Source organism: Uranotaenia lowii, chromosome 3 (genome assembly GCF_029784155.1).
Source record: "Uranotaenia lowii strain MFRU-FL chromosome 3, ASM2978415v1, whole genome shotgun sequence".
Taxonomy (NCBI): Eukaryota; Metazoa; Arthropoda; class Insecta; order Diptera; family Culicidae; genus Uranotaenia; species Uranotaenia lowii.
The window spans coordinates 129,531,582-129,550,141 of NC_073693.1; the positions used below are offsets into that span (position 1 = coordinate 129,531,582).

An 18,560-nucleotide genomic window follows, 5' to 3' on the forward strand; every position below is an offset into this window, starting at 1 on the left:
TTTTAAAATAATCCTACTTCTATAATATTCCTTGTTAGTATGATATTGTACACATCGTCGAACACCATCCTCACATTATTGGTATCAGTCGCAACCGTAAAATGGAAGTAACATGCCCGCTTGCCATTGACGAGGTGTGAGGTACGCCTTGGTGGTTCATTGGTGATATCCTTAAATAAAAAAAAAGTAATTCAAAACAAGTTGTTGTTAAAGAAAAAGACAAAAGAAAACTTACCACCAATTTAGATTTTATGAACCTCCTCGATCGGGTTAGTTCAGGAAGCGATCCTTCGGGATCTATCCGTTGCACAAATTCCTTATACTCCGGAAAATGCTCCCCAATGGATTTTCCCGCCAACAACTTCTGCTCCAGAATGTCCTGCTTGTTGAGGAACACAATCATCCCGGTTTCGGCCAAAAATCGATTGTGCCAAATGCCTCGGAACAGCTCGATCGACTCGGCCAAACGATTCCGGGTAGGATCCTCCCGAAGCGTTTGATTGAAGCTGCCACAGGCAATCAGAAACAGCACCGCGTCGATACCCTCGAACACCTGCAGCCATTTGGCCCGGTGGATTCGCTGCCCGCCCACGTCGATCATCTGGAATGCCTGCCGGCCTCCCCCCAGAGAGGATGGCATTTTGATTTGAAAATTGATCTCCTGGATATCGGTGGTTATCTGCCGACAGTTCAGAATGTCTGCGTTCGAGGGAATGTATCCAGGCATTGAGATTTTTTCGATTCGATCAAGGAAACTAAAATTTTAAAAAGAAAGTTAATCATTAAAAATTGAAATGAAATTTTCAAATATTTTAAGTTGTGAATGAAGGTTGCTTCAGATAGTCATTTCTGAATCACAAGTTCAATCAAATTTACAGCAATTGAGAGTGTTAATATAATACATAATACGGAGACAACATAATACATTTTTTTCGCACGGTTCATGACTTTTCCTAATTTAAGTTTTTGAGTCCAACGAATTGAAGAGCCGAAAAATTCGACATCGTAGCGCTGCAGGGGGCTGGAAGGTACGAGCGTACGAAGATGGTCATGCCATCTACCAGAGCTGCGGAAAAACACACGAGCTTGGAACAGCTTTTATAGTGATGGAAAAGATGAAGAAGCGCGTGATCGGGTTGTGGCCGATCGATCCACTAATGTGCCATTTGAGAATCAACGTCACAGCCCTCACCTCGGAAGTACCGGTGACGACAAAGACGAATTCTACGCGCAAGGGGGCCAGAAGGAAGAATTTAAACCGACAATTGGAAGGTTCAGCGCGCACAAGCTGACCAACGAAAATGGCTTAAGACTCATAGATTTCGCTGCCTCCAAACGAACGACCGTACGTTGTACCTTTTTCCAGCACCGCCTCCCACACAAGTACACCTGGAGATCACCGTACCACACGCAATCCCAGATGGACCACGTTTCTATGGACAACCGGCACTTCTCGGACATCATCGACGTCAGATCCTGTAGAGGCGCCAACATCGAGCCAGACCACTATCTGGTGATGGTGAACATGCGCCCAAAACTCTCCGTAGTGAACGACATGTCGAAATACGAAACCGACGCTCGCCTCGGTTAAATATCGCACGACTGAAGCAACCTGAGGTCGCGGCAGACTACGCGCAATCGGTCGAAGCAGCGCTGCTGGCAAAGGGTGAGCTCGAGGGAGAAGCCCCTCTCGAGGACTGTTGGGATACCATCAAGACAGCCATCAACAGTGCTGCGGAGAACGTCATCGGTTATGTGGAGCGAACTCGACGGAACGACTGGTTCGACGAGGAGTGTAGGGGAATGATGGACGAAAAGAACGCCGCGTGGGCGGCACCCGTCGAAATGTGGAAAATCATCGACAGCAGAAGAGGCAGCGAGTTCAAATTTTCCAGGAGAAAAAGCGCCACCTGGAGGAGGAGGAGCTCGAGGAGCTGGAGCAGCTGCATCGTTCCCAAGAAATTTCTGCTACTTTTTGGTCCAATACTTCTCTTTTAAAAGAAACCGAGGGAAAATTATTGGATACAACTGTTTCGAAATTAACAAAACTTCATTATTTTTGAGCCACTGAAAGCGTTTTTATTTGAATTTCTGCTGGTAAAACCAGACAATAACGAAGTAAAATTATCATTAGATTAATATTCAAGCATTATCGGTTAGTATAGATTGTAGGTTGCGAAAAGTAAATACAAGATTACAGGGCCGTAAGAAGAACCGATGCATGAGGGGGGTTTTGGTGACTGATTTTTATCTATGATTTTTTGCCCAACATTGCACGAAAACAAAATAAAATTATAAAAAATTATGTTTGTAGCTATATGGTTATTCATTTTTACTGTACTTAAAAGTTACCGTAATATATGTAATTTTAGAAAATTGGTCCTAAATCTTAAAGGCGAGCTAAATTCGCTTTCATCGATGGTTCAAATCTTTGAATTTGTTTAAGAGTTTGGTAGATGAAACTTAGTTGATTTCGGCATAAAATAAGCTTTTTTCAGGAGAGTCTTTCATTTCTGAAAAAAAAAACTTATTCTATACTCAAATCAAACAAGCCCAATCTTCCAAACTATTTTTTTAAATTCAAAGATTTTTACCTTTGATGTAAAAAAAATAAATCAAATTTTCAAAAAAAAAAACCGAAAAAAATCTTCAGATTTTCGGATCAAATTTTCTTGATGCAAACTTGAACCAATTCAATGATTTTAGTATGAAATTTGGCTCTAAAAAACTGCAATACATTGCGGACCAAATACAAGATATCTCGTTTTTTCGCTTGCCGCTAGTAATGCTAACATTATTCAAATGTTATGAATCTAGTAACGAAACCTCATTCTACAAAATGTAACACAACAAAGTATTTTGTTCATTGGTTTCTGAAACATAAAATGACAAATTTTGGTGTCCCTAATGTGTTAATAATGTTGAACAACACACTGGAAAAATATAGAATATTTTGCAGATTTTTGAGGTGATTTTTCTTTAACAGTAAATATTTTTCATAAAGAATAAATTCCGTAATGGAAATCCTGTAGGTGATTCTTTTTAAATTTGGGTTTTTGAGGATAAAACAAAAAACTCAAATTCTACTTTTTTGTGATTTTCAGCTGAATTGTGTATACAAACTAATTTTGTATAAAAATTTGAAATCTGGAAATTGAATTGACAAGCAATCTTAACACATTAAGGACCGCAAAAAAATCTTCGACGAGAAACACCGATATTCGGCATTCAGTATCTCAGAAACCTCTGAACTAAGTTTTACAAATTAATCATTTTTAATTAACGGCAAACGTTTCGTTCAATTTTGGTCAATAAAGTTTATTACTTGAGTTCAGTCAATTCGAGTTATACTTCGAAGTGTAGCACACTGCTGGCAAGTGAAAAAACGATATTTTTCGTTTGGTCCGCAATATGTTATGTTCATGAACGCTCGCATTGCTCAACAATTTATATAGATTGTAAAATTCATTAACAAGCTAAACCTTTTTCTGTATTTTGAATCTGCATTCTGAATCGGAATTCTAAACCTGTTGTAACCAACTTATAGAGCCGTTATTCATGAATCTATTAATTAAATTCTTTAGTTAAGGTTTAATCTAAACTCACTATCTAAATTAGTTATTTTTAATCTGCATTGTGAATCAGAATTAATATATGAATTTACAAAGATCTGAATCTTACTTTTAAATTTTGGATTGCCATTTTCAAGCTTTAATTTTTTTTTTAATTTTGGATGAAAGCTATGTTCAAAATTTCGAATTTGAATATAAAACTCAGGGCTGGTAGCGAGTCACTTTTTAGTGACTTGGTCACTTTTTTGGGTCAGTCACTAAAAAGTCACTTTTTTCATCATTTGGTCACTAAAGTCACTATTTTCCGAAAATGGCCACTTTTATCACCAAAAGTCACTTTTTTCACCGAAAATAAACCAATGAAAGAGTAATTTGAATTTCGCGTGTTAATATTAACGGTAGTAACGGTAAATTACTTGATCAGTCAGTCAGAAATTTTTTTCGCCTCCGGCGGAATTTTAGCATGAATCACCCTTGGCTTGAAACATTTCCATCAACGACATTATTTGACGTTCATGAATTGAAACTAACTTTGATTGTAGATTTTAATATTTAGTTCAATCAACCTTTTGTATTGGAACTCAAAACTTGATATCTCGTCCTATCTCGTCTTTAGAATGGGTTTTTATTAAGAAGTGTAACTAAGATTGAGATTGAAACGAACCATTTTTTTTATTAAAAAAATCTTTTATGTCATAACAAATTTTATGTTGATATGAAATATTCTTTAAAAAAACAATTTCATACTCAATTTTATTTCGTGTTTTTTGTTCTTCTAAATACTAAAAAAAGGGTTTTAAAAATTTACACAAGGCCACAAAATTTACATTTTTCTTAGGTGCAATGAATTTAAACGGTAATTTCAACTAATTTGGGTTCCCCGAATCTAAATATGTATGCAATATTTCTATCAGCTTTTGTTATTGAAATGACTTTTGAAAATAATTAAAAATCTTTAGAGAAATTTCTGCACTTTTTTTTACAAAAACCAAAATCAAAAACATATTATTTAAAAATAAATGTTTTATATGAATTGATGAGCTTTAAATAGAATCAAGTTTTTTTACACTTTCTGCTGTGATGTCAAAAATACTTGTAATAAGATTTTTCCATAATCAGTTATCTATCAATGTTTGATTTTACTAGTAATAAACTCTATCATTTAAAAATAAAAGTTTTATATGAATTGATGAGCTTTAAATAGAATCAAGTTTTTTACACTTTCTGCTGTGATGTCAAAAATACTTGTAATGGCATTTTTCCATAATCAGTTATCTATCAATGTTTGATTTTACTAGTAATAAACTCTATCATCAGAACTAAATGTGTTCGGCCGAATTTGACAAAATTTCTAGTTTAGGACACTATTTACCAAATCAATAATTTAAAAAAATGAGCACAAAAATGGTTATAGTGAAACATGTTTATTGAAAAAACTCTTCCTGAAATGTTTTTAAAAACTTATCTTTTTTATTTCCATATTGTTTTTTTCAATTTTAAAATAAATTTACCGAATTTTACTGTACAGTTTTTTTTCAATTTTCTAATCAACTTGCCGGATTTTTTTTAATCAAACTTTTTAAATTTTTAAGACATATTTTTAACAATTGTTTCCTTGTATTAAATTCTGAATTTTCGTGCTCTTCAACCATAAGCCTTTAACTCCAAATTTTTATTAATAAAACATAATTTCAACCTGCTGTTCTTTTAGGACCCAATATTTTAATCAAAAGAGACATAATACTCATAGCTTGTAATTTAAAGCTTAAAAACCTGCGATTGAAAATTTAGAAACTTTTTATTAATATTTTTTATATGAAATCATGTTTTTTGGATCGATCATGATTTTTAAATTAATCTAAAAAGTTTGAAATATTGTTCTTAGTAGCAACTTTAAAAATAAATTTGAATTCGATAACTGGAGGATTTTACATTATTAAATGTCTGGCTTATATAACTGGCACTTTTAAAATAATTATAAATATATTCTTCTTTTTATCAAATTAAATTAAACCATCGAACATTGAATAAATTCTGTTCAAAATTCATTTCTTATTCAGTAATCGGTAATTCACATTTTAAATCGTGATTAAATATTTTTTGTTCAAATTAAAAAATTACAGCAGAATTGTTCACTAAACTTCCAGTTGAAAATGAGGAGAAGAATTCCAAATTTAGATGAATAAAAATTAACAATTATTATCATTTTCCTAACATCTATTCATGGTAAGTTTTGTACAAGATTGGACATTTTTTTTAGAATTCAGATTTTTTTTTAATTTTAAATTTGCTAAGAAATTATTTTGAAACTAATTTAATTCTTACTTTCTTGACTTATCGAAACTTTGAAACATTCATTATAATATGTTTCCAAAATTTTGTTTATCGGTAATTTTTTAGTTTGTGTGTTGAACATGAGTGACAAACGGTGTAAGAAAACCCTTTCCTTTTCAATTTTGTATTTTTCGTATTGTTATTATTTTTATATAAATTTAAATTTCGAAACCCTCAGACTCGCCCCCCTCCCCCCCCATGAACGGGTCCTTCACACCGGCCTGATTTAGTCACCTTTTTTGTACTTCAAAGTTTCTTTTTTCGTTCGACATAGTCACAATTTGGTCACTTTTTTCGGTCCTCAAAGTCACTATTTGGTCACTTTTTTTTTCAAATTTTGGTCACTAAAGTCACTACTTTTTCATTGTCAAACCGCTACCAGCCCTGAAAACAAAATTTCTCTTTTTTCATATTTGGAAAACTATTATCAAAATATTGAAAATGCATATCATTTCGAAAAACATACTTCAAATTTGATATGAAATGTAAACCAAAGTTGAACCAGGATTTTTAAGCAGCTTTTCATTTCTAATTTCTTATGATTATTTGAACTGAAAATCAACATTCCTGAACTGGATACAGAATCCAAAATTCGGAAAACTTTGCGATAAATAAACTTTTGGTTATGGGAACTATGGAATCAGAACCTCCTTAATGGGTTTGATTTAATTCGAAATTCAATATTCAGACCTGAATTTCGATGAAAAAGTAAAAAAATTTTGAAAAAGTAGCAGAATTTTGGACTTTGGTTGGGGTTTTGAGGTTTTGGCATTAGTTTTTAGTCTAGATTGTTACTGTTGATTAACCTTACTCTATTATCATAATTTGGTTCGTTCTAAATTTAAAATTTTGTTTTTAGAGTAGAATCTCTTGCTTGCTGTTTTGGATCCTCATGGGGGGAGGAGTGGCCTCATGTTAGGCAACACTTATCAGCTTATCGGAGAAAGCGATGGACATTTCAGCGATCTACATTTAGTTTATTGCTTATTCAATATTGAAAATGCTAGTATGAGACTCGGATTCCATGATGACCCTCAACCGTAGTTGTCGATCATGTGCTTCACTTCAATGCTTGAATTGAACTTTGTACACAATTTGATAATAATGAATTTTTGTTCTCTCTCTCGTGCATCATAAATATCTCAAAAGTGCGTGAATTTAAAATTTTGAAAACAATAAGTCGGTTAGTAATTTTTACAGGTAACAAAATTCTGTCAAAATTTTGAAAGTACGATTACTAGTAAACTATCCGTAAAAGAAAGTTTCCCATTTCTAGAAGAACTAAGCTTTAGTATATTAAAAATCATTTTTAGATTTCAATAAATAACCCAGAACACCATAAAAGATTAAGTTATGAAAAATTGATCGTACAGCGCCATTTTTTTCTCAGACAAACATAAAAAATAAGTTTAAAAAAACCAACAAAAACTATCAACAAACAATCTAGTAAGACCACATTTGGTATCTACGAGTTCATTTGAGCTTCGCAACGCCTATTCAATGAAGTCCTTGGACAATGTATATCAATTGTGCATTCTCAGATCTGCTTAACTGCTATTATTATTTCCCTGTTGTTCCTAAAAAATTCTATTTTTACAGGGTTCGTGACCTGCCTCTAAATATACTCCACAACATCCATATTTGACCATTTGGAGGTATTTTGAAGCGATTAAGGATATACTCTGCAGTAATCATTCCAATACAACATGAGCGAGCTTCTCCATTTCAATTTTCAATACAGTATAGGAAGGAGTTATCCCGTGGCTGCCCCAATTTCTTCATGAGAAGGTACAAGTCATGTTAAAGGAAGTTTAAATACAGACCCCGTTCGTTTTCGGCAACATGCCCGAACATTTTGTGTTGCCAAAATCGAACGGTTGTTTTTCTGAAATTTTTTTCTCATATTTTTACAAAATAATTATCTTTATTATCGTTAACGTTATTTTAAGTCTATTTCCGACCATTTTTAGATTTTTTTTTGTTTTTTTTCTTATGTTTTTGATGTATTTTGCACTATTTTTGTTTTGTTGTCTTTGTTTTTTTTTTTGTTTTTTTTTTGCTGTTTTTGTCATTCTGCATCATTTTTAAGCCGATTTTGTCATTTTTATTCTTTTGTTTGTATTTGTTTTTGATTTTTTTCAAATTTTTCATCCTATCGTAATTTTTGAGTACTTTAAATTTTTTGTTTTTGTTGTTGTATTCTATCAGTATTTCTGATCGTAAAAACGTATTTTTGATTTTTGTCTAAATTTTATTGGTCCTGCTTTAGAGAAAACAAAAAGGTAATGTCGCTTCTAAAAACCGTTCGATTTTGGCACATGTGCCAATGTTGCCAAAAACGAACGGGTCTGTAAAGCGTTTGGTTGAGAAAGTCAAAGCAGTTAGCCAGATCTGGAATTGTACAAGTGTCCCGATACTTTTTCAATAGGTGTCGTTATCAAGTTTTTTTTTCTTTTCAGAAATCGAAGAAAATTACTTTCAATTTGGGTATTTTCTTTGGAGTTGGCTTCCAAAATGTGGGCTAATTGTTCACAAACATTCAAAGAAGATTGGTGGAATTTACTTTTGAGCGTACACGTTGAACGCTTTATTACGTTGTTAATTTCAAGATCCCACATTTCGTTCTTTTTCTGGATTGAAACTTGAAACCGCACTTCACCAGTTGGTACCACGAACCGATACAATGGTTATGTATATGTAGTATAGATTAAAACCCGATTCGGAATCAAAAAGCTTTGTTGGGAAAAGTTGATGTGATAAGTAAATTGTTCCTATACTCACTACTTTGCGCTATCGATAAGTTGAAATTCGTTCGCCCGTTTGTAGCACATTTTGATGGCGCTGTCCGACCACAACGCTCGAACCCTCTGGACATATTCCATGCTCAGATTCCAGGGAGCAGTTTTGCCAGCATCGACGATTTCCATCGCATATTGCCGATTTTCCACCGAATCGAACTCGAGATCCATCATAATCACATTGCGCACCAGTTCGTAGATGGACTCGTGAATATTTTCCACAATATCGTGGATTTTATCTAACCGCTCACTAGAAGAGAGAAAAATTTTGCGTTTTTAAAACATTACACTTTTTCAACTGTCTTTAAAGCACTGTAAAGCTCACTCAAAACTGAATCCATTCTGGACGTGCAGGATTTTCATCTGTTTTATGACGGTCGTTTTTCCGGATTCGCCGGCCCCCAGTAGCAGGATCTTGACTGCATTTTTGCACGAGGGCTGCCGGAACAGGGATCGACGTTTCTCGAGCTGCCGCTTCTGGTGCTGGTGGGTCACAACGGGTTCCGAAGTTCTCCGGACACAGTCCGACAGGAACATCCCCAGGACCCGATGGCGGCGGCGTAATTTCTTCTCTTCCAACATAGAACTGCACGACAACTGAGGCCCACCCTAGACGAAGTGCCACCTAAAAAGATACCCAAGTTGGTGAAACTAATGCGCCTTATCAGACACATTATCCTGATTGGTTGTCGTACAAGTGTCCGGTCGCCCGGTTTCAAAGAAAAGGAAGCACAAGTGGTGCTGATAAGGTGCGAAATGTTGTTGAAAAAAAAACTACTCCCAATGGGAACTTTAGAAATGACGCTATCTTAGCACAATTTTCATCTTCAGTCTAGAATAGAATTCGTTTTGATTGTTATATTTATATAATTGAGTTTAGTATGGCAAATCTAACGCAAACAGACATGAGCTCAGTTCAATCCGTTGATCTAATATTTACGTTTTTTTTAACTTATCGACTCAATTGATTACCTATATTAAATAACATTGGCTATATTGGTATGAACTTGCCCAACCTCATGGTTCTTTCTTCACAGTTCTCATCCAAACCCTATAGAGTAGTACCCATGTACCCAGAAAGTTCTCTGATATTGCCTTATCTATTTAGCTGTGAGCAAGGGCAGGTGTGTCATTAACCGTCAATATAGCTTCCTTAAAATGAAATCTTCTCATATATTAATAAACTGAAGGAGTGAAACATTGATTAAATGAGCGGGTATAATTTATTAGAAGCATTATGATCACATATCAAATTTTTGTTCGGCACGGGCCAACTACTATGAAGTGGTAGATACAGATAGACTTAGATCTACCATCACACATTAGTAGGCCAAGCACGTGATTTCTTCTAACTTTCTATCCTACCTACCGACCTAAGGGCATCTGTATTCGTGGTCTATTCTTGGGTCTAATTTATACAAGAATTGAACCAAAGAAATTAGATCCGATCCAATGAAAAAACTGGCAACTGCACTCGTGTTCCATTAACTGTCAAACGGTTTAGAACTGCGTCAAATTGGATCCAAATCTCATCAGTTTTGGATCAATCCTTATACCAGCTCTAAAAAAAGTTGAGTTGAAACTGGTATAATGGATCACCAATGCGGTTGCTCGGGTCGGAATTTGGGTCTAAACCGGCTGTTTGGACCACGGATACAGGTGCTCTAAGGGTCGGGCGCAGATTGACCGACCCATTTGATGACACCGGCGATGTAATTCCTCATTCGAGATCCAGTTGCCAGGCCACCAAGCGCGGATGATTTTCCGCAGGCAGCGGTTTACAAATACTTGCAGTTTTCGCATCGTTACCGCATATATGTGCACCAAGTTCCGCACCCGTACAACAATACGGATTTGGCGTTTGAGTTAAAAATTTGAATTTTCGTTCGTAGAGATATTTGACGTGAGCGCCAGATGTTGCGGAGACTCGCAAATGCAAATCGGGCTTTTCTGATCCGGGTCTCGATGTCTTTTCTGGTACCACCATCAGGCGTTATCTGGCTACCGGCTACCAAGATACTGGAAGCACTCCACTTTCTCAACCTGTTGCCCAGCTACCATGAAACTACCAAGATACTGGAAGCACTCCACTTTCTCAACCTGTTGCCCAGCTACCATGAAACTGGGGGGATTTCCTGTGCTGATCTCCATCGACTTGGTCTTTCCGACATTGACTTTGAGACCTGCTGCTTTGGAGCTTTCGGTGAGTTCGGCGAGTTGGCTCTGCATATCCGGTTGTGTTTGGGCGAGCAAAACAATATCGTCTGCCAGGTCAAGGTCGTTCAGTTGCTCTGTTGTTGAAGGATTCCACGGCAATCCTCGGTTCGGTGCACAGTCGATCGATCCAGTCAAAATCTCATCCATTACAATGAGAAAAAGAAGCGGTGATAAAATACATCTTTGTCTCACTCCAACAGTTACCGGGATTGGATCGGACTAGACACCGTCGTGCAAGACCTTGCACTAAAATGCCTCGTATTGTGCCTCAATGAAATGGACTAGTATCTCTGGGACTCCTCGTCGCCTTAGAGCCACACAGATGTTTTCATGGTTGAGTCAGTCGATTGCCTTTTCGAAATCGACGAACACCAGCAGAAGAGAATCCTGGAATTCGTTGATTTGTTCCAGTATGATTCGTAGCGTTGTCGGAATCCAGCTTGTTACCGTCGGAGTGTAGCGTCGATTTTCTCCTGGATCCTGTTCAGGATCACTTTGCAGAATCACTTTGAAGGCGCCAGTTACCAAACTCGATCAGGTCTCCTTTCTTCGGGACCTTTACAAGGATACCCTGCATCCAGTCGGCCGGGAATGTTGCAGTATCCCGAATGTCAGCGAAAAGACGGAGCAACATTTGGGTTCACAAGGCAGGGTCGGCTTTCATCATTTCAGCGGGGATGTGCTTTGTTGCATTTCATGTCTTTGATTGCCGCTTCTATTTCAGCCAGCGAGGGCGCTTTCGAGTTGACCCCGTTAATGGGAATTACAGTTGGCGCTTCGAGCTTCGGGTTCTGTTGGCCATCGTTATTCGGGACTCGGAAGAGTTGTTCGAAGTGCTCAGTCCATCGTTTGAGCTGATCTGTTCGATCGGTCAATAACTGACCTGCTCGGTCTTTTAGCGGCATTCTAGCATAAGTCCTTGCACCACTGAGGCGGCGAGAAATATCAAAAAATAATCGGACATCTCCATTGGCTGCGGCTCTTTCTTCCTCTTCGGCTAAGGAGTTTGTCCAGGCTCTCTTGTCTCGCCTACAAGCTCGTTTAACTGCCTTTTCCAGCTCCGCATATCGTAAGCGGGCGGCTGCTTTGGCTGACCCGGTACATGCCTGTTCAGTTCTGACTTTCGCCTTTCTCCGATCATCGAATATCTTCCAGGTTTCATCCGACTGGAATTCTAGCCCTTTTCACCCCTAGATTCTCCAACCGGCAGACGTCGTATCGACATTCGACCTTCTCCTCGCGCCGTTGAACACGCGCAACTGTCAGTCGTATCTCGCCAAGGACGAGGTGATGGTCAGTTGCAATGTCTGCGCTTCGTTTGTTGCGGACATCAACAAGGCTCCTTCTTCATTTTCGGCTGATGCAGATGTGGTCAATTTTATTTTCTGTTCGGCCATCTCGGGATACCCACGTGACCTTATGTGCTGGTCGATGGGGGAAGAGCGATTCACCGATCACAATGTTGTTGTTGCCACAAAACTCTACAAACATCTCTCCGTTTTCGCTCATCTGTTCTAGACCATGGCGCCCCATGATGCGCTCAAAGTCCTGATTATCGGAGCCAATCTTTGCGTTGAAGTTGCCTAAGTGGATTTGAATGTCACTCTTCGGAATTTTCTCTACCACACTGTTCAGTTGACTGTAAAACTGCCCTTTCTCCTGCAAATCGGCAACGCCAGTTGGCGCATAACACTGGACCATTGTAAGGTTTCTAACCCGTGTTCTAAATCTGGCTACGATTATTCTTTCGTTCACCGGTTTCCATCTTATGAGGGCCGCATGGGCCTGCGAGCTTAACAAGAAACCTCATTCCCGAGAAGCCTGTTCTCTTCGTATGCCAGAGAAAAGCAGTACTTACCCTGACTGTGTCTTGTGTTCTCCAGTGTTAAGCCAACGGACTTCGCTCAGTCCCAGAATTTCTAGCTTGAGGCGGCTAGCTTCTCTAGCAAGTTGAGCCAGCTTGCCACTTACCTTGATATTTAGGATAACCAAATTTGGGGATGGGCTTGTGATATAGCTCAGTTGGCAAGTCTGTTGTCTCCTGAGCCGATGTCCGTGAGTTCGAGCCCAAGAGTAAACATCGAACACAGTTGTACCGGATAGTTTTTCAATAACGATCCGCCAACTGCAACGTTGATAAAGTCGCGAATGCCATAAAGATGGTAAAACGACTATAATCGAAACAAAAAAAAAATTGGGGATGACGAGAACGATTGTCGAAATTTTAAATCTTCGATCTCCGTTAACTGTTGACTTTTAGCTTTTATCCTATTTCAAAGATTAACAGACCCTGAAGTTGCTCCTCAACCATCTACCTATAACCTATTTTATATGTTATTCTACTCATAACTTGGTACTTGTTCTTTGAAGCTCATCAACAGTCTTTTTCTTCAAATCAAACCATTACGGACGCGTAGGTATGCGAATGGTCAATGATTGATTCATTCGGCTCTTCTTCGGCAGTGGTCAGCAAGTAATCTCGCCGGATTGTAAACAAGGAAGTCGGGCCTTTTCCACTTGATGCTTATTCAATGACATCATTTAGGATTACCTCCAGCCGAGCTTAGTCAAGATACTTCGTAGTGGTACTTATAGAAGATAATCAATTTAGTGATTATGACGAAATGGTGGAAATGTTCAAGAAGAACGAAGTGCCTTCATACTTTCAAGTTCCGTTTGTTAGATTATTGCAAACAAAATTAGAATTCTTTAGGCTCTCTCTATACTCGGTTTCTGTAGAATTTTTAAAATTTTGCTATCACTTGTGGAGGCGTGGCAGCAAGTGTAAACGCTGGCTCCAGATCGCCAGTAGTGAAGATCTTTTATCTCAGCCCTATGCGTCGGACAACCGGGCCAGACCCTTCCCTTAGGTAGTTAGGTAGGAGCAATCACTCTTAGTTAATTTTTTTTCTGACACAAGTTAGTAATGTTTTTTTCCTTCCACTTTTGAAACCTCAACTCGTACAACAGTGACGTAAAAAAGAGGTTCGACTTTCTACCAATGACTCTTACCGTTTTTCGCTAATATTTTACCACTTCTTGTAAACTTTCACAGTTTTTTAAATACTTAATTAATATGTAGTTCTTCTATCTGTTTCCAAACCAAGACTGAATCTGTTCGCGTGAAGCTAACGATTAAATAGTGTTTTATCATTATTTACTGCTTTCTCTTATCGGTAGGTTTGCGGTAATCGAATTATGACGACATCAAACAAAATGACACCTTTATTATACTTACAAACTTATCTTCTAACCTGTGATCAATACATCTTCTCTGTTGATAGGATGGGTCAATCTACAACAAGCTCTTTCAACTTTCAAGCACTTTCGAGTGGTGGTGGTTTAGCTTTCGCCCACCAAAAGGTACCTAAGGGGAACTATCGTAGAAATCACGTGAAGAACTAATCCAAAAGCAGTGCACATATTCCTTGGGGCTGGTCGACAGAACATCGCATCAAATTCAATTGCTGTCGATTAGAAAGGCTTTCGAAGGATTGAAGAATAAACAAATGTGGCATCATTTTAAACTTTATATGTTTGTATTCCTTCTTTCAATCATCGATACTTGCTTAAATATGCATTAATAGTACTAGAATGTATACTTGGCTTAAAACTTATGCTTGACAGGCGACGCACTACGCTAGTGAACTTACCCAAAACGGTCAACCGACAAAAAGTGACCACTAATGTATGCTGGACGCGGCAGCACACAAACGAGTTACTTTAGCAAGGACCATTTCAACTGTTCCCTAGCTGATTGCAGAACCTGCAAGAGAAAAAAGTCGAACGTAACATGGGGGTAATAGGAACAGACAAGTTTTTGAAACATTTACTCAAAGCATAGTTAGGGAGAATATTAAACAATTAAAAACTGAGCAAATCCTAAAACCGATACCAAGCAATGTACTATGATTACGCAATAAAATTTACAGTGGCTTGTAGGTGGTGCACATGGAAGACTCGTGGGAGTATATAGTTTACAAGTTCTCGGGGACGGTTGATTACCAAAATAGACCATGGATAGCGTTAGTTACCTGAACTACCGTTTGTTCGCCAATGGGAATATCGTCGTTGCGCAGATCTACCCGTTTCACAACCGACGATGGGTCCGCGTCCATAATAATGCTGAAATTTAGAATAGATTTAAGCTTATTATGCATAAATACGTAAAACATTGAAACCCACCCTCCATCGACGATCTCGTCAAAGGCCAACATCACCACGTCTAGATTCTCCAGAACCGCCCGCTTCTCGACGTTCTTCTTCAGGATCATCGAAACCGTATCGAACAGACAGTTCAGCACCGACAGCAGGATCAGCTCGTTCTCGTGGGTGCTGCCCATTACGTAGAAAAACAGATCTACATTGCTCTTGTAGACGCAGGTCAACCCATCCAGCATGATGATTTCCGCATTAGCCCGGTGTGTCTTATTGAACAGATTCTTCTCATACGCTTTCTGCTCCTTGACCGAGGGAAAAACGTTCTTATCGTACTTGGCTAGTATCCGGTTCCCGTCGTTGTCCAATATGCACATACCCTTGATGGTGTACATTGTGGGTTCCTAGAAATAAAAGGAATCTTCGAGATTAGCAGTTCCGCAAACCACCTCGCTTTTGCATAGGAAAACTTACCAGTAGCGAATCCATGTTTTTTGTTATTAGATTGAAAGAATTCGTTTGAATTTGCCTGTAAAACAGAGTTTTTCCGAGTTTTGCAATCAATCTGCACTTCGATTTCGTTTGACGTGGATGATTTTCGATCGAGGCAGTCAGAGAAAAACAAAACACATATTTAGTTGAATTTTCCACACCTAGGTGGAGTTAAATTTTGCTATAAAATTTGAAGAACACTGAATGAAATTCCTCTTCTCAAAAAGAAAATATATTTCAACATTTGAAAGGATCTATGTAAATAAATATAACAAATTTTTTTTTATTCAATATAAAATATCATAAAAGTTTAAACTCGAGCTTGGATCTCAACCATCAACCCTCAATTGGCGCTAGTGTTTTGTCGCCAGAATAGAGTTGTTTTGACATTTCTTACGCACACTTGGTGAGCGTGAACATATGAGACGGGACAATCAACCTGAAAAACTCTCGGTTAAAAAACGGGCAGCCGCGGTGTCGACACAGCGGCAAAAAGGACTATAATTGGAAAATTCAATAATTTACTAAACTTGCTGAATAATTGGGAATATTTTGCAGCAACAAAATAAGACCATTTTTTAAATTTTTTTTTTCTTTGTTATGGGAGTTTAACACGGAGTGTCATTTTTCCCTAAATTAAGACAAATTAATTTCAAAGACAAATTTGAAGAATTTTGATCTAAACTATATCAATTTCTTGTCAGGATTTGCAGGTATTCATTTTTATGTCCGAGAAATTTTTAATTAATATACTTCAAAAATTTATAAAGATCGGCAGAAAATGTTTGATATTGGTACTGCTTGCACGATTGTATAATTCAAATGTATCAGTCGAATTGCAGGTCGAATTTTAAAGCACGTTAAAGCTATGGATTAAAAAAACTGTTGGCTTACGTCTGTGAATTAAAGTTAAGAAAATTTGATTGAATTTAGGCCCTCAGAATCAGAGAGGTGCAAGTTCCAAAATCATCAATTTTGAGCTGTTTGAATGTAAATCTGGTGCAAAACCCGGATTTTTTATAATTTTTTTGAACACTTTTTCGATTGAATTAAAACTGCCGGATTCAGAATATATATGACAAATCGAGTACCTTCACAACTTTGAAGCGCGTTTTCTCGAAACTATCCTTTAGGCACTTGCATCCCGAGCGCCTCAATTGTTTTCCTGAGTAGCCTGTTTTTGGGGGACTATTCGCCATCGAAACAATGAAAATTGCATTGATTTAAAATAAAAACTTTATATTTAGGCACAAGCTTTGAGCAATAATAGTAATAATGTTTACTTTATTTGCTTTGAGTCAATATCAGTTTTTATCGAATCGAAACAATTCGAAATTCGCATAAAATTATAAACTGTTGTTTTTGTTTGTTTGTTTGTTTTTTTTTTAATTGGAACAAAGGCATTTCCAATCGACATTTTTTTCTTAACCGAAGTCGAAGGAAAATAATTATGAATTCATAACAATAATAACCAACTCAAAATTCAACTCAGATAATACCTTCCGATTTAGCTCGGTGTTTTATAGCATTTTGAATTTGCATGCTATAAAAAAAACCCGGCTTTCTCTCCCGTCTTGGCTTGAGAGAGAGCGTTCTATAAAGAAATGAGAGAAAAATGAGCGAATGTTGTGCAAAAGAAGTTTGATATATCTCGCGTATGTGTGCGTGATGCTGCTCGCGCCGATATATCGCGACATTGCGGTTTTGTCCTGCTGTCTGTCACGGTCACGTTTTGTGCGAATTCGTGCGGGAGGATTTCTTGAGATCGTCGAGTGTCCGGTAGTTATTGAGTGGTGATTTATACCCATAATACTAAAGTGAGTCGAAACCAGCGTATTCTTTGGGAAAGTGCCGGTTAATTCCTTTGAATTGGTACCAATAACCTATCAGCTTCCTTTACTTGAGGCAGCTTTCTCCGTGGACAAAAAAGTTGGAAAAGTTAGTGGTAGAAAGAGTGATTTCATAGCAGCATTAATCGAATGAAAGTTGTTGCTCTGGGTGGGTGGAGAGTGAGAGCGAGGAGAAGTCGTGTTTAGTTGTGTTGGTGGAGCCATGCAATTGTGATATCATGTGTACAGTGGGTTAAAGTTTGGAAAATAAGGCATTTTTATCTGAATTTACCTCGTATAAATTATAAAATAACAAGGTAATAAATTAATATCTAACTGAAAAGCAATGATGACATCTAAAATTGGAAGTCGATATCATATGAGGTCCTTTTTTCATGTACCTATTTCTGATGATTAAAATTGATATAAAAGGTTACGTATTGCGGTTACTGGGAAAATTTCTAATCGCGCGACGGTAGGCTTCCGTGCGGTAGGCTAGCCGGAGCAGTAAACACAGTTAAAAAAATCACTCTTACTCACTAATTTCATTGAAAAGTTAAGAAGTAAATTCTTGAATCAATCTTCAAATCATTATTTTGCAAGAGAGGACAAAACATGAAGTCATCGGAATGAAATATTATTATTTTTAGTATTCATTGAGATTGAATTAATTGCGGGCCGTGGGCGTGATTGAGTGCTCATTTATATCACTTTGATATAAATGGGTATACCTTGACGTATAGCAACATTAAATATAGAATAGTGAGAGTATCACAGTTCAGTGTTGCTATAGGCATCAACGGATCACTTCCGACCATAAGTGAAACGGAACCCCTAGATGTCGGTCCCACGGCTTTTAACTAAAGCTCAATCACATGGTCAATCTGGTCCGATCAGAAATGATTGTTTGACCTTTTATTGTCATTTTAATGTTCTTTTCTATTTTTCTTAATGTTCTTTTCTATTTTTCAGATCATTCGGAGGTGGAGTTTTTTTTTTTCTCTCTCTCAGATATATTCAAATAGTTGGAAAGTTAGAAAGGAGTAGGTTAACATATTCAAATACCATATTCCTCCCCAATGCTCCAGTGGATGTGTATTTGCGGTTTATGAATTACGATGGCTTATTCTTAAATCTAGCTTTTTTCAATCACTGGGGGC

General features: G+C 37.3%; 3 protein-coding genes across 3 annotated transcripts in view; 1 reads left to right on the forward strand and 2 right to left on the reverse strand.

Moving 5' to 3' along the window:
* Positions 1–9,329, reverse strand: LOC129756951 (guanine nucleotide-binding protein G(f) subunit alpha). The gene is made up of 4 exons (XM_055754026.1): positions 9,030–9,329; positions 8,688–8,954; positions 236–755; positions 1–170 (listed from the first exon to the last, which is right to left on the reverse strand). The coding sequence occupies exons 1-4, from the start codon at positions 9,284–9,286 to the stop codon at positions 3–5; spliced, it is 1,212 nt and encodes a 403-aa protein (XP_055610001.1). The 5' UTR covers positions 9,287–9,329; the 3' UTR covers positions 1–2.
* Positions 9,330–14,438: 5,109 nt separating this feature from the next.
* On the reverse strand, positions 14,439–15,688 carry LOC129755683 (coatomer subunit zeta-1). The gene is made up of 4 exons (XM_055752300.1): positions 15,554–15,688; positions 15,107–15,483; positions 14,956–15,046; positions 14,439–14,687 (listed from the first exon to the last, which is right to left on the reverse strand). The coding sequence occupies exons 1-4, from the start codon at positions 15,566–15,568 to the stop codon at positions 14,640–14,642; spliced, it is 531 nt and encodes a 176-aa protein (XP_055608275.1). The 5' UTR covers positions 15,569–15,688; the 3' UTR covers positions 14,439–14,639.
* Positions 15,689–17,251: 1,563 nt separating this feature from the next.
* The window catches only part of LOC129751924 (elongation of very long chain fatty acids protein 6), a 128,885-nt gene continuing 127,576 nt past the window's right edge, over positions 17,252–18,560 (forward strand). The window contains exon 1 of the mRNA XM_055747711.1: positions 17,252–17,388. The gene's annotated coding sequence lies outside the window, so the exon portion shown is untranslated. The remainder of the gene's footprint in view (positions 17,389–18,560) is intronic.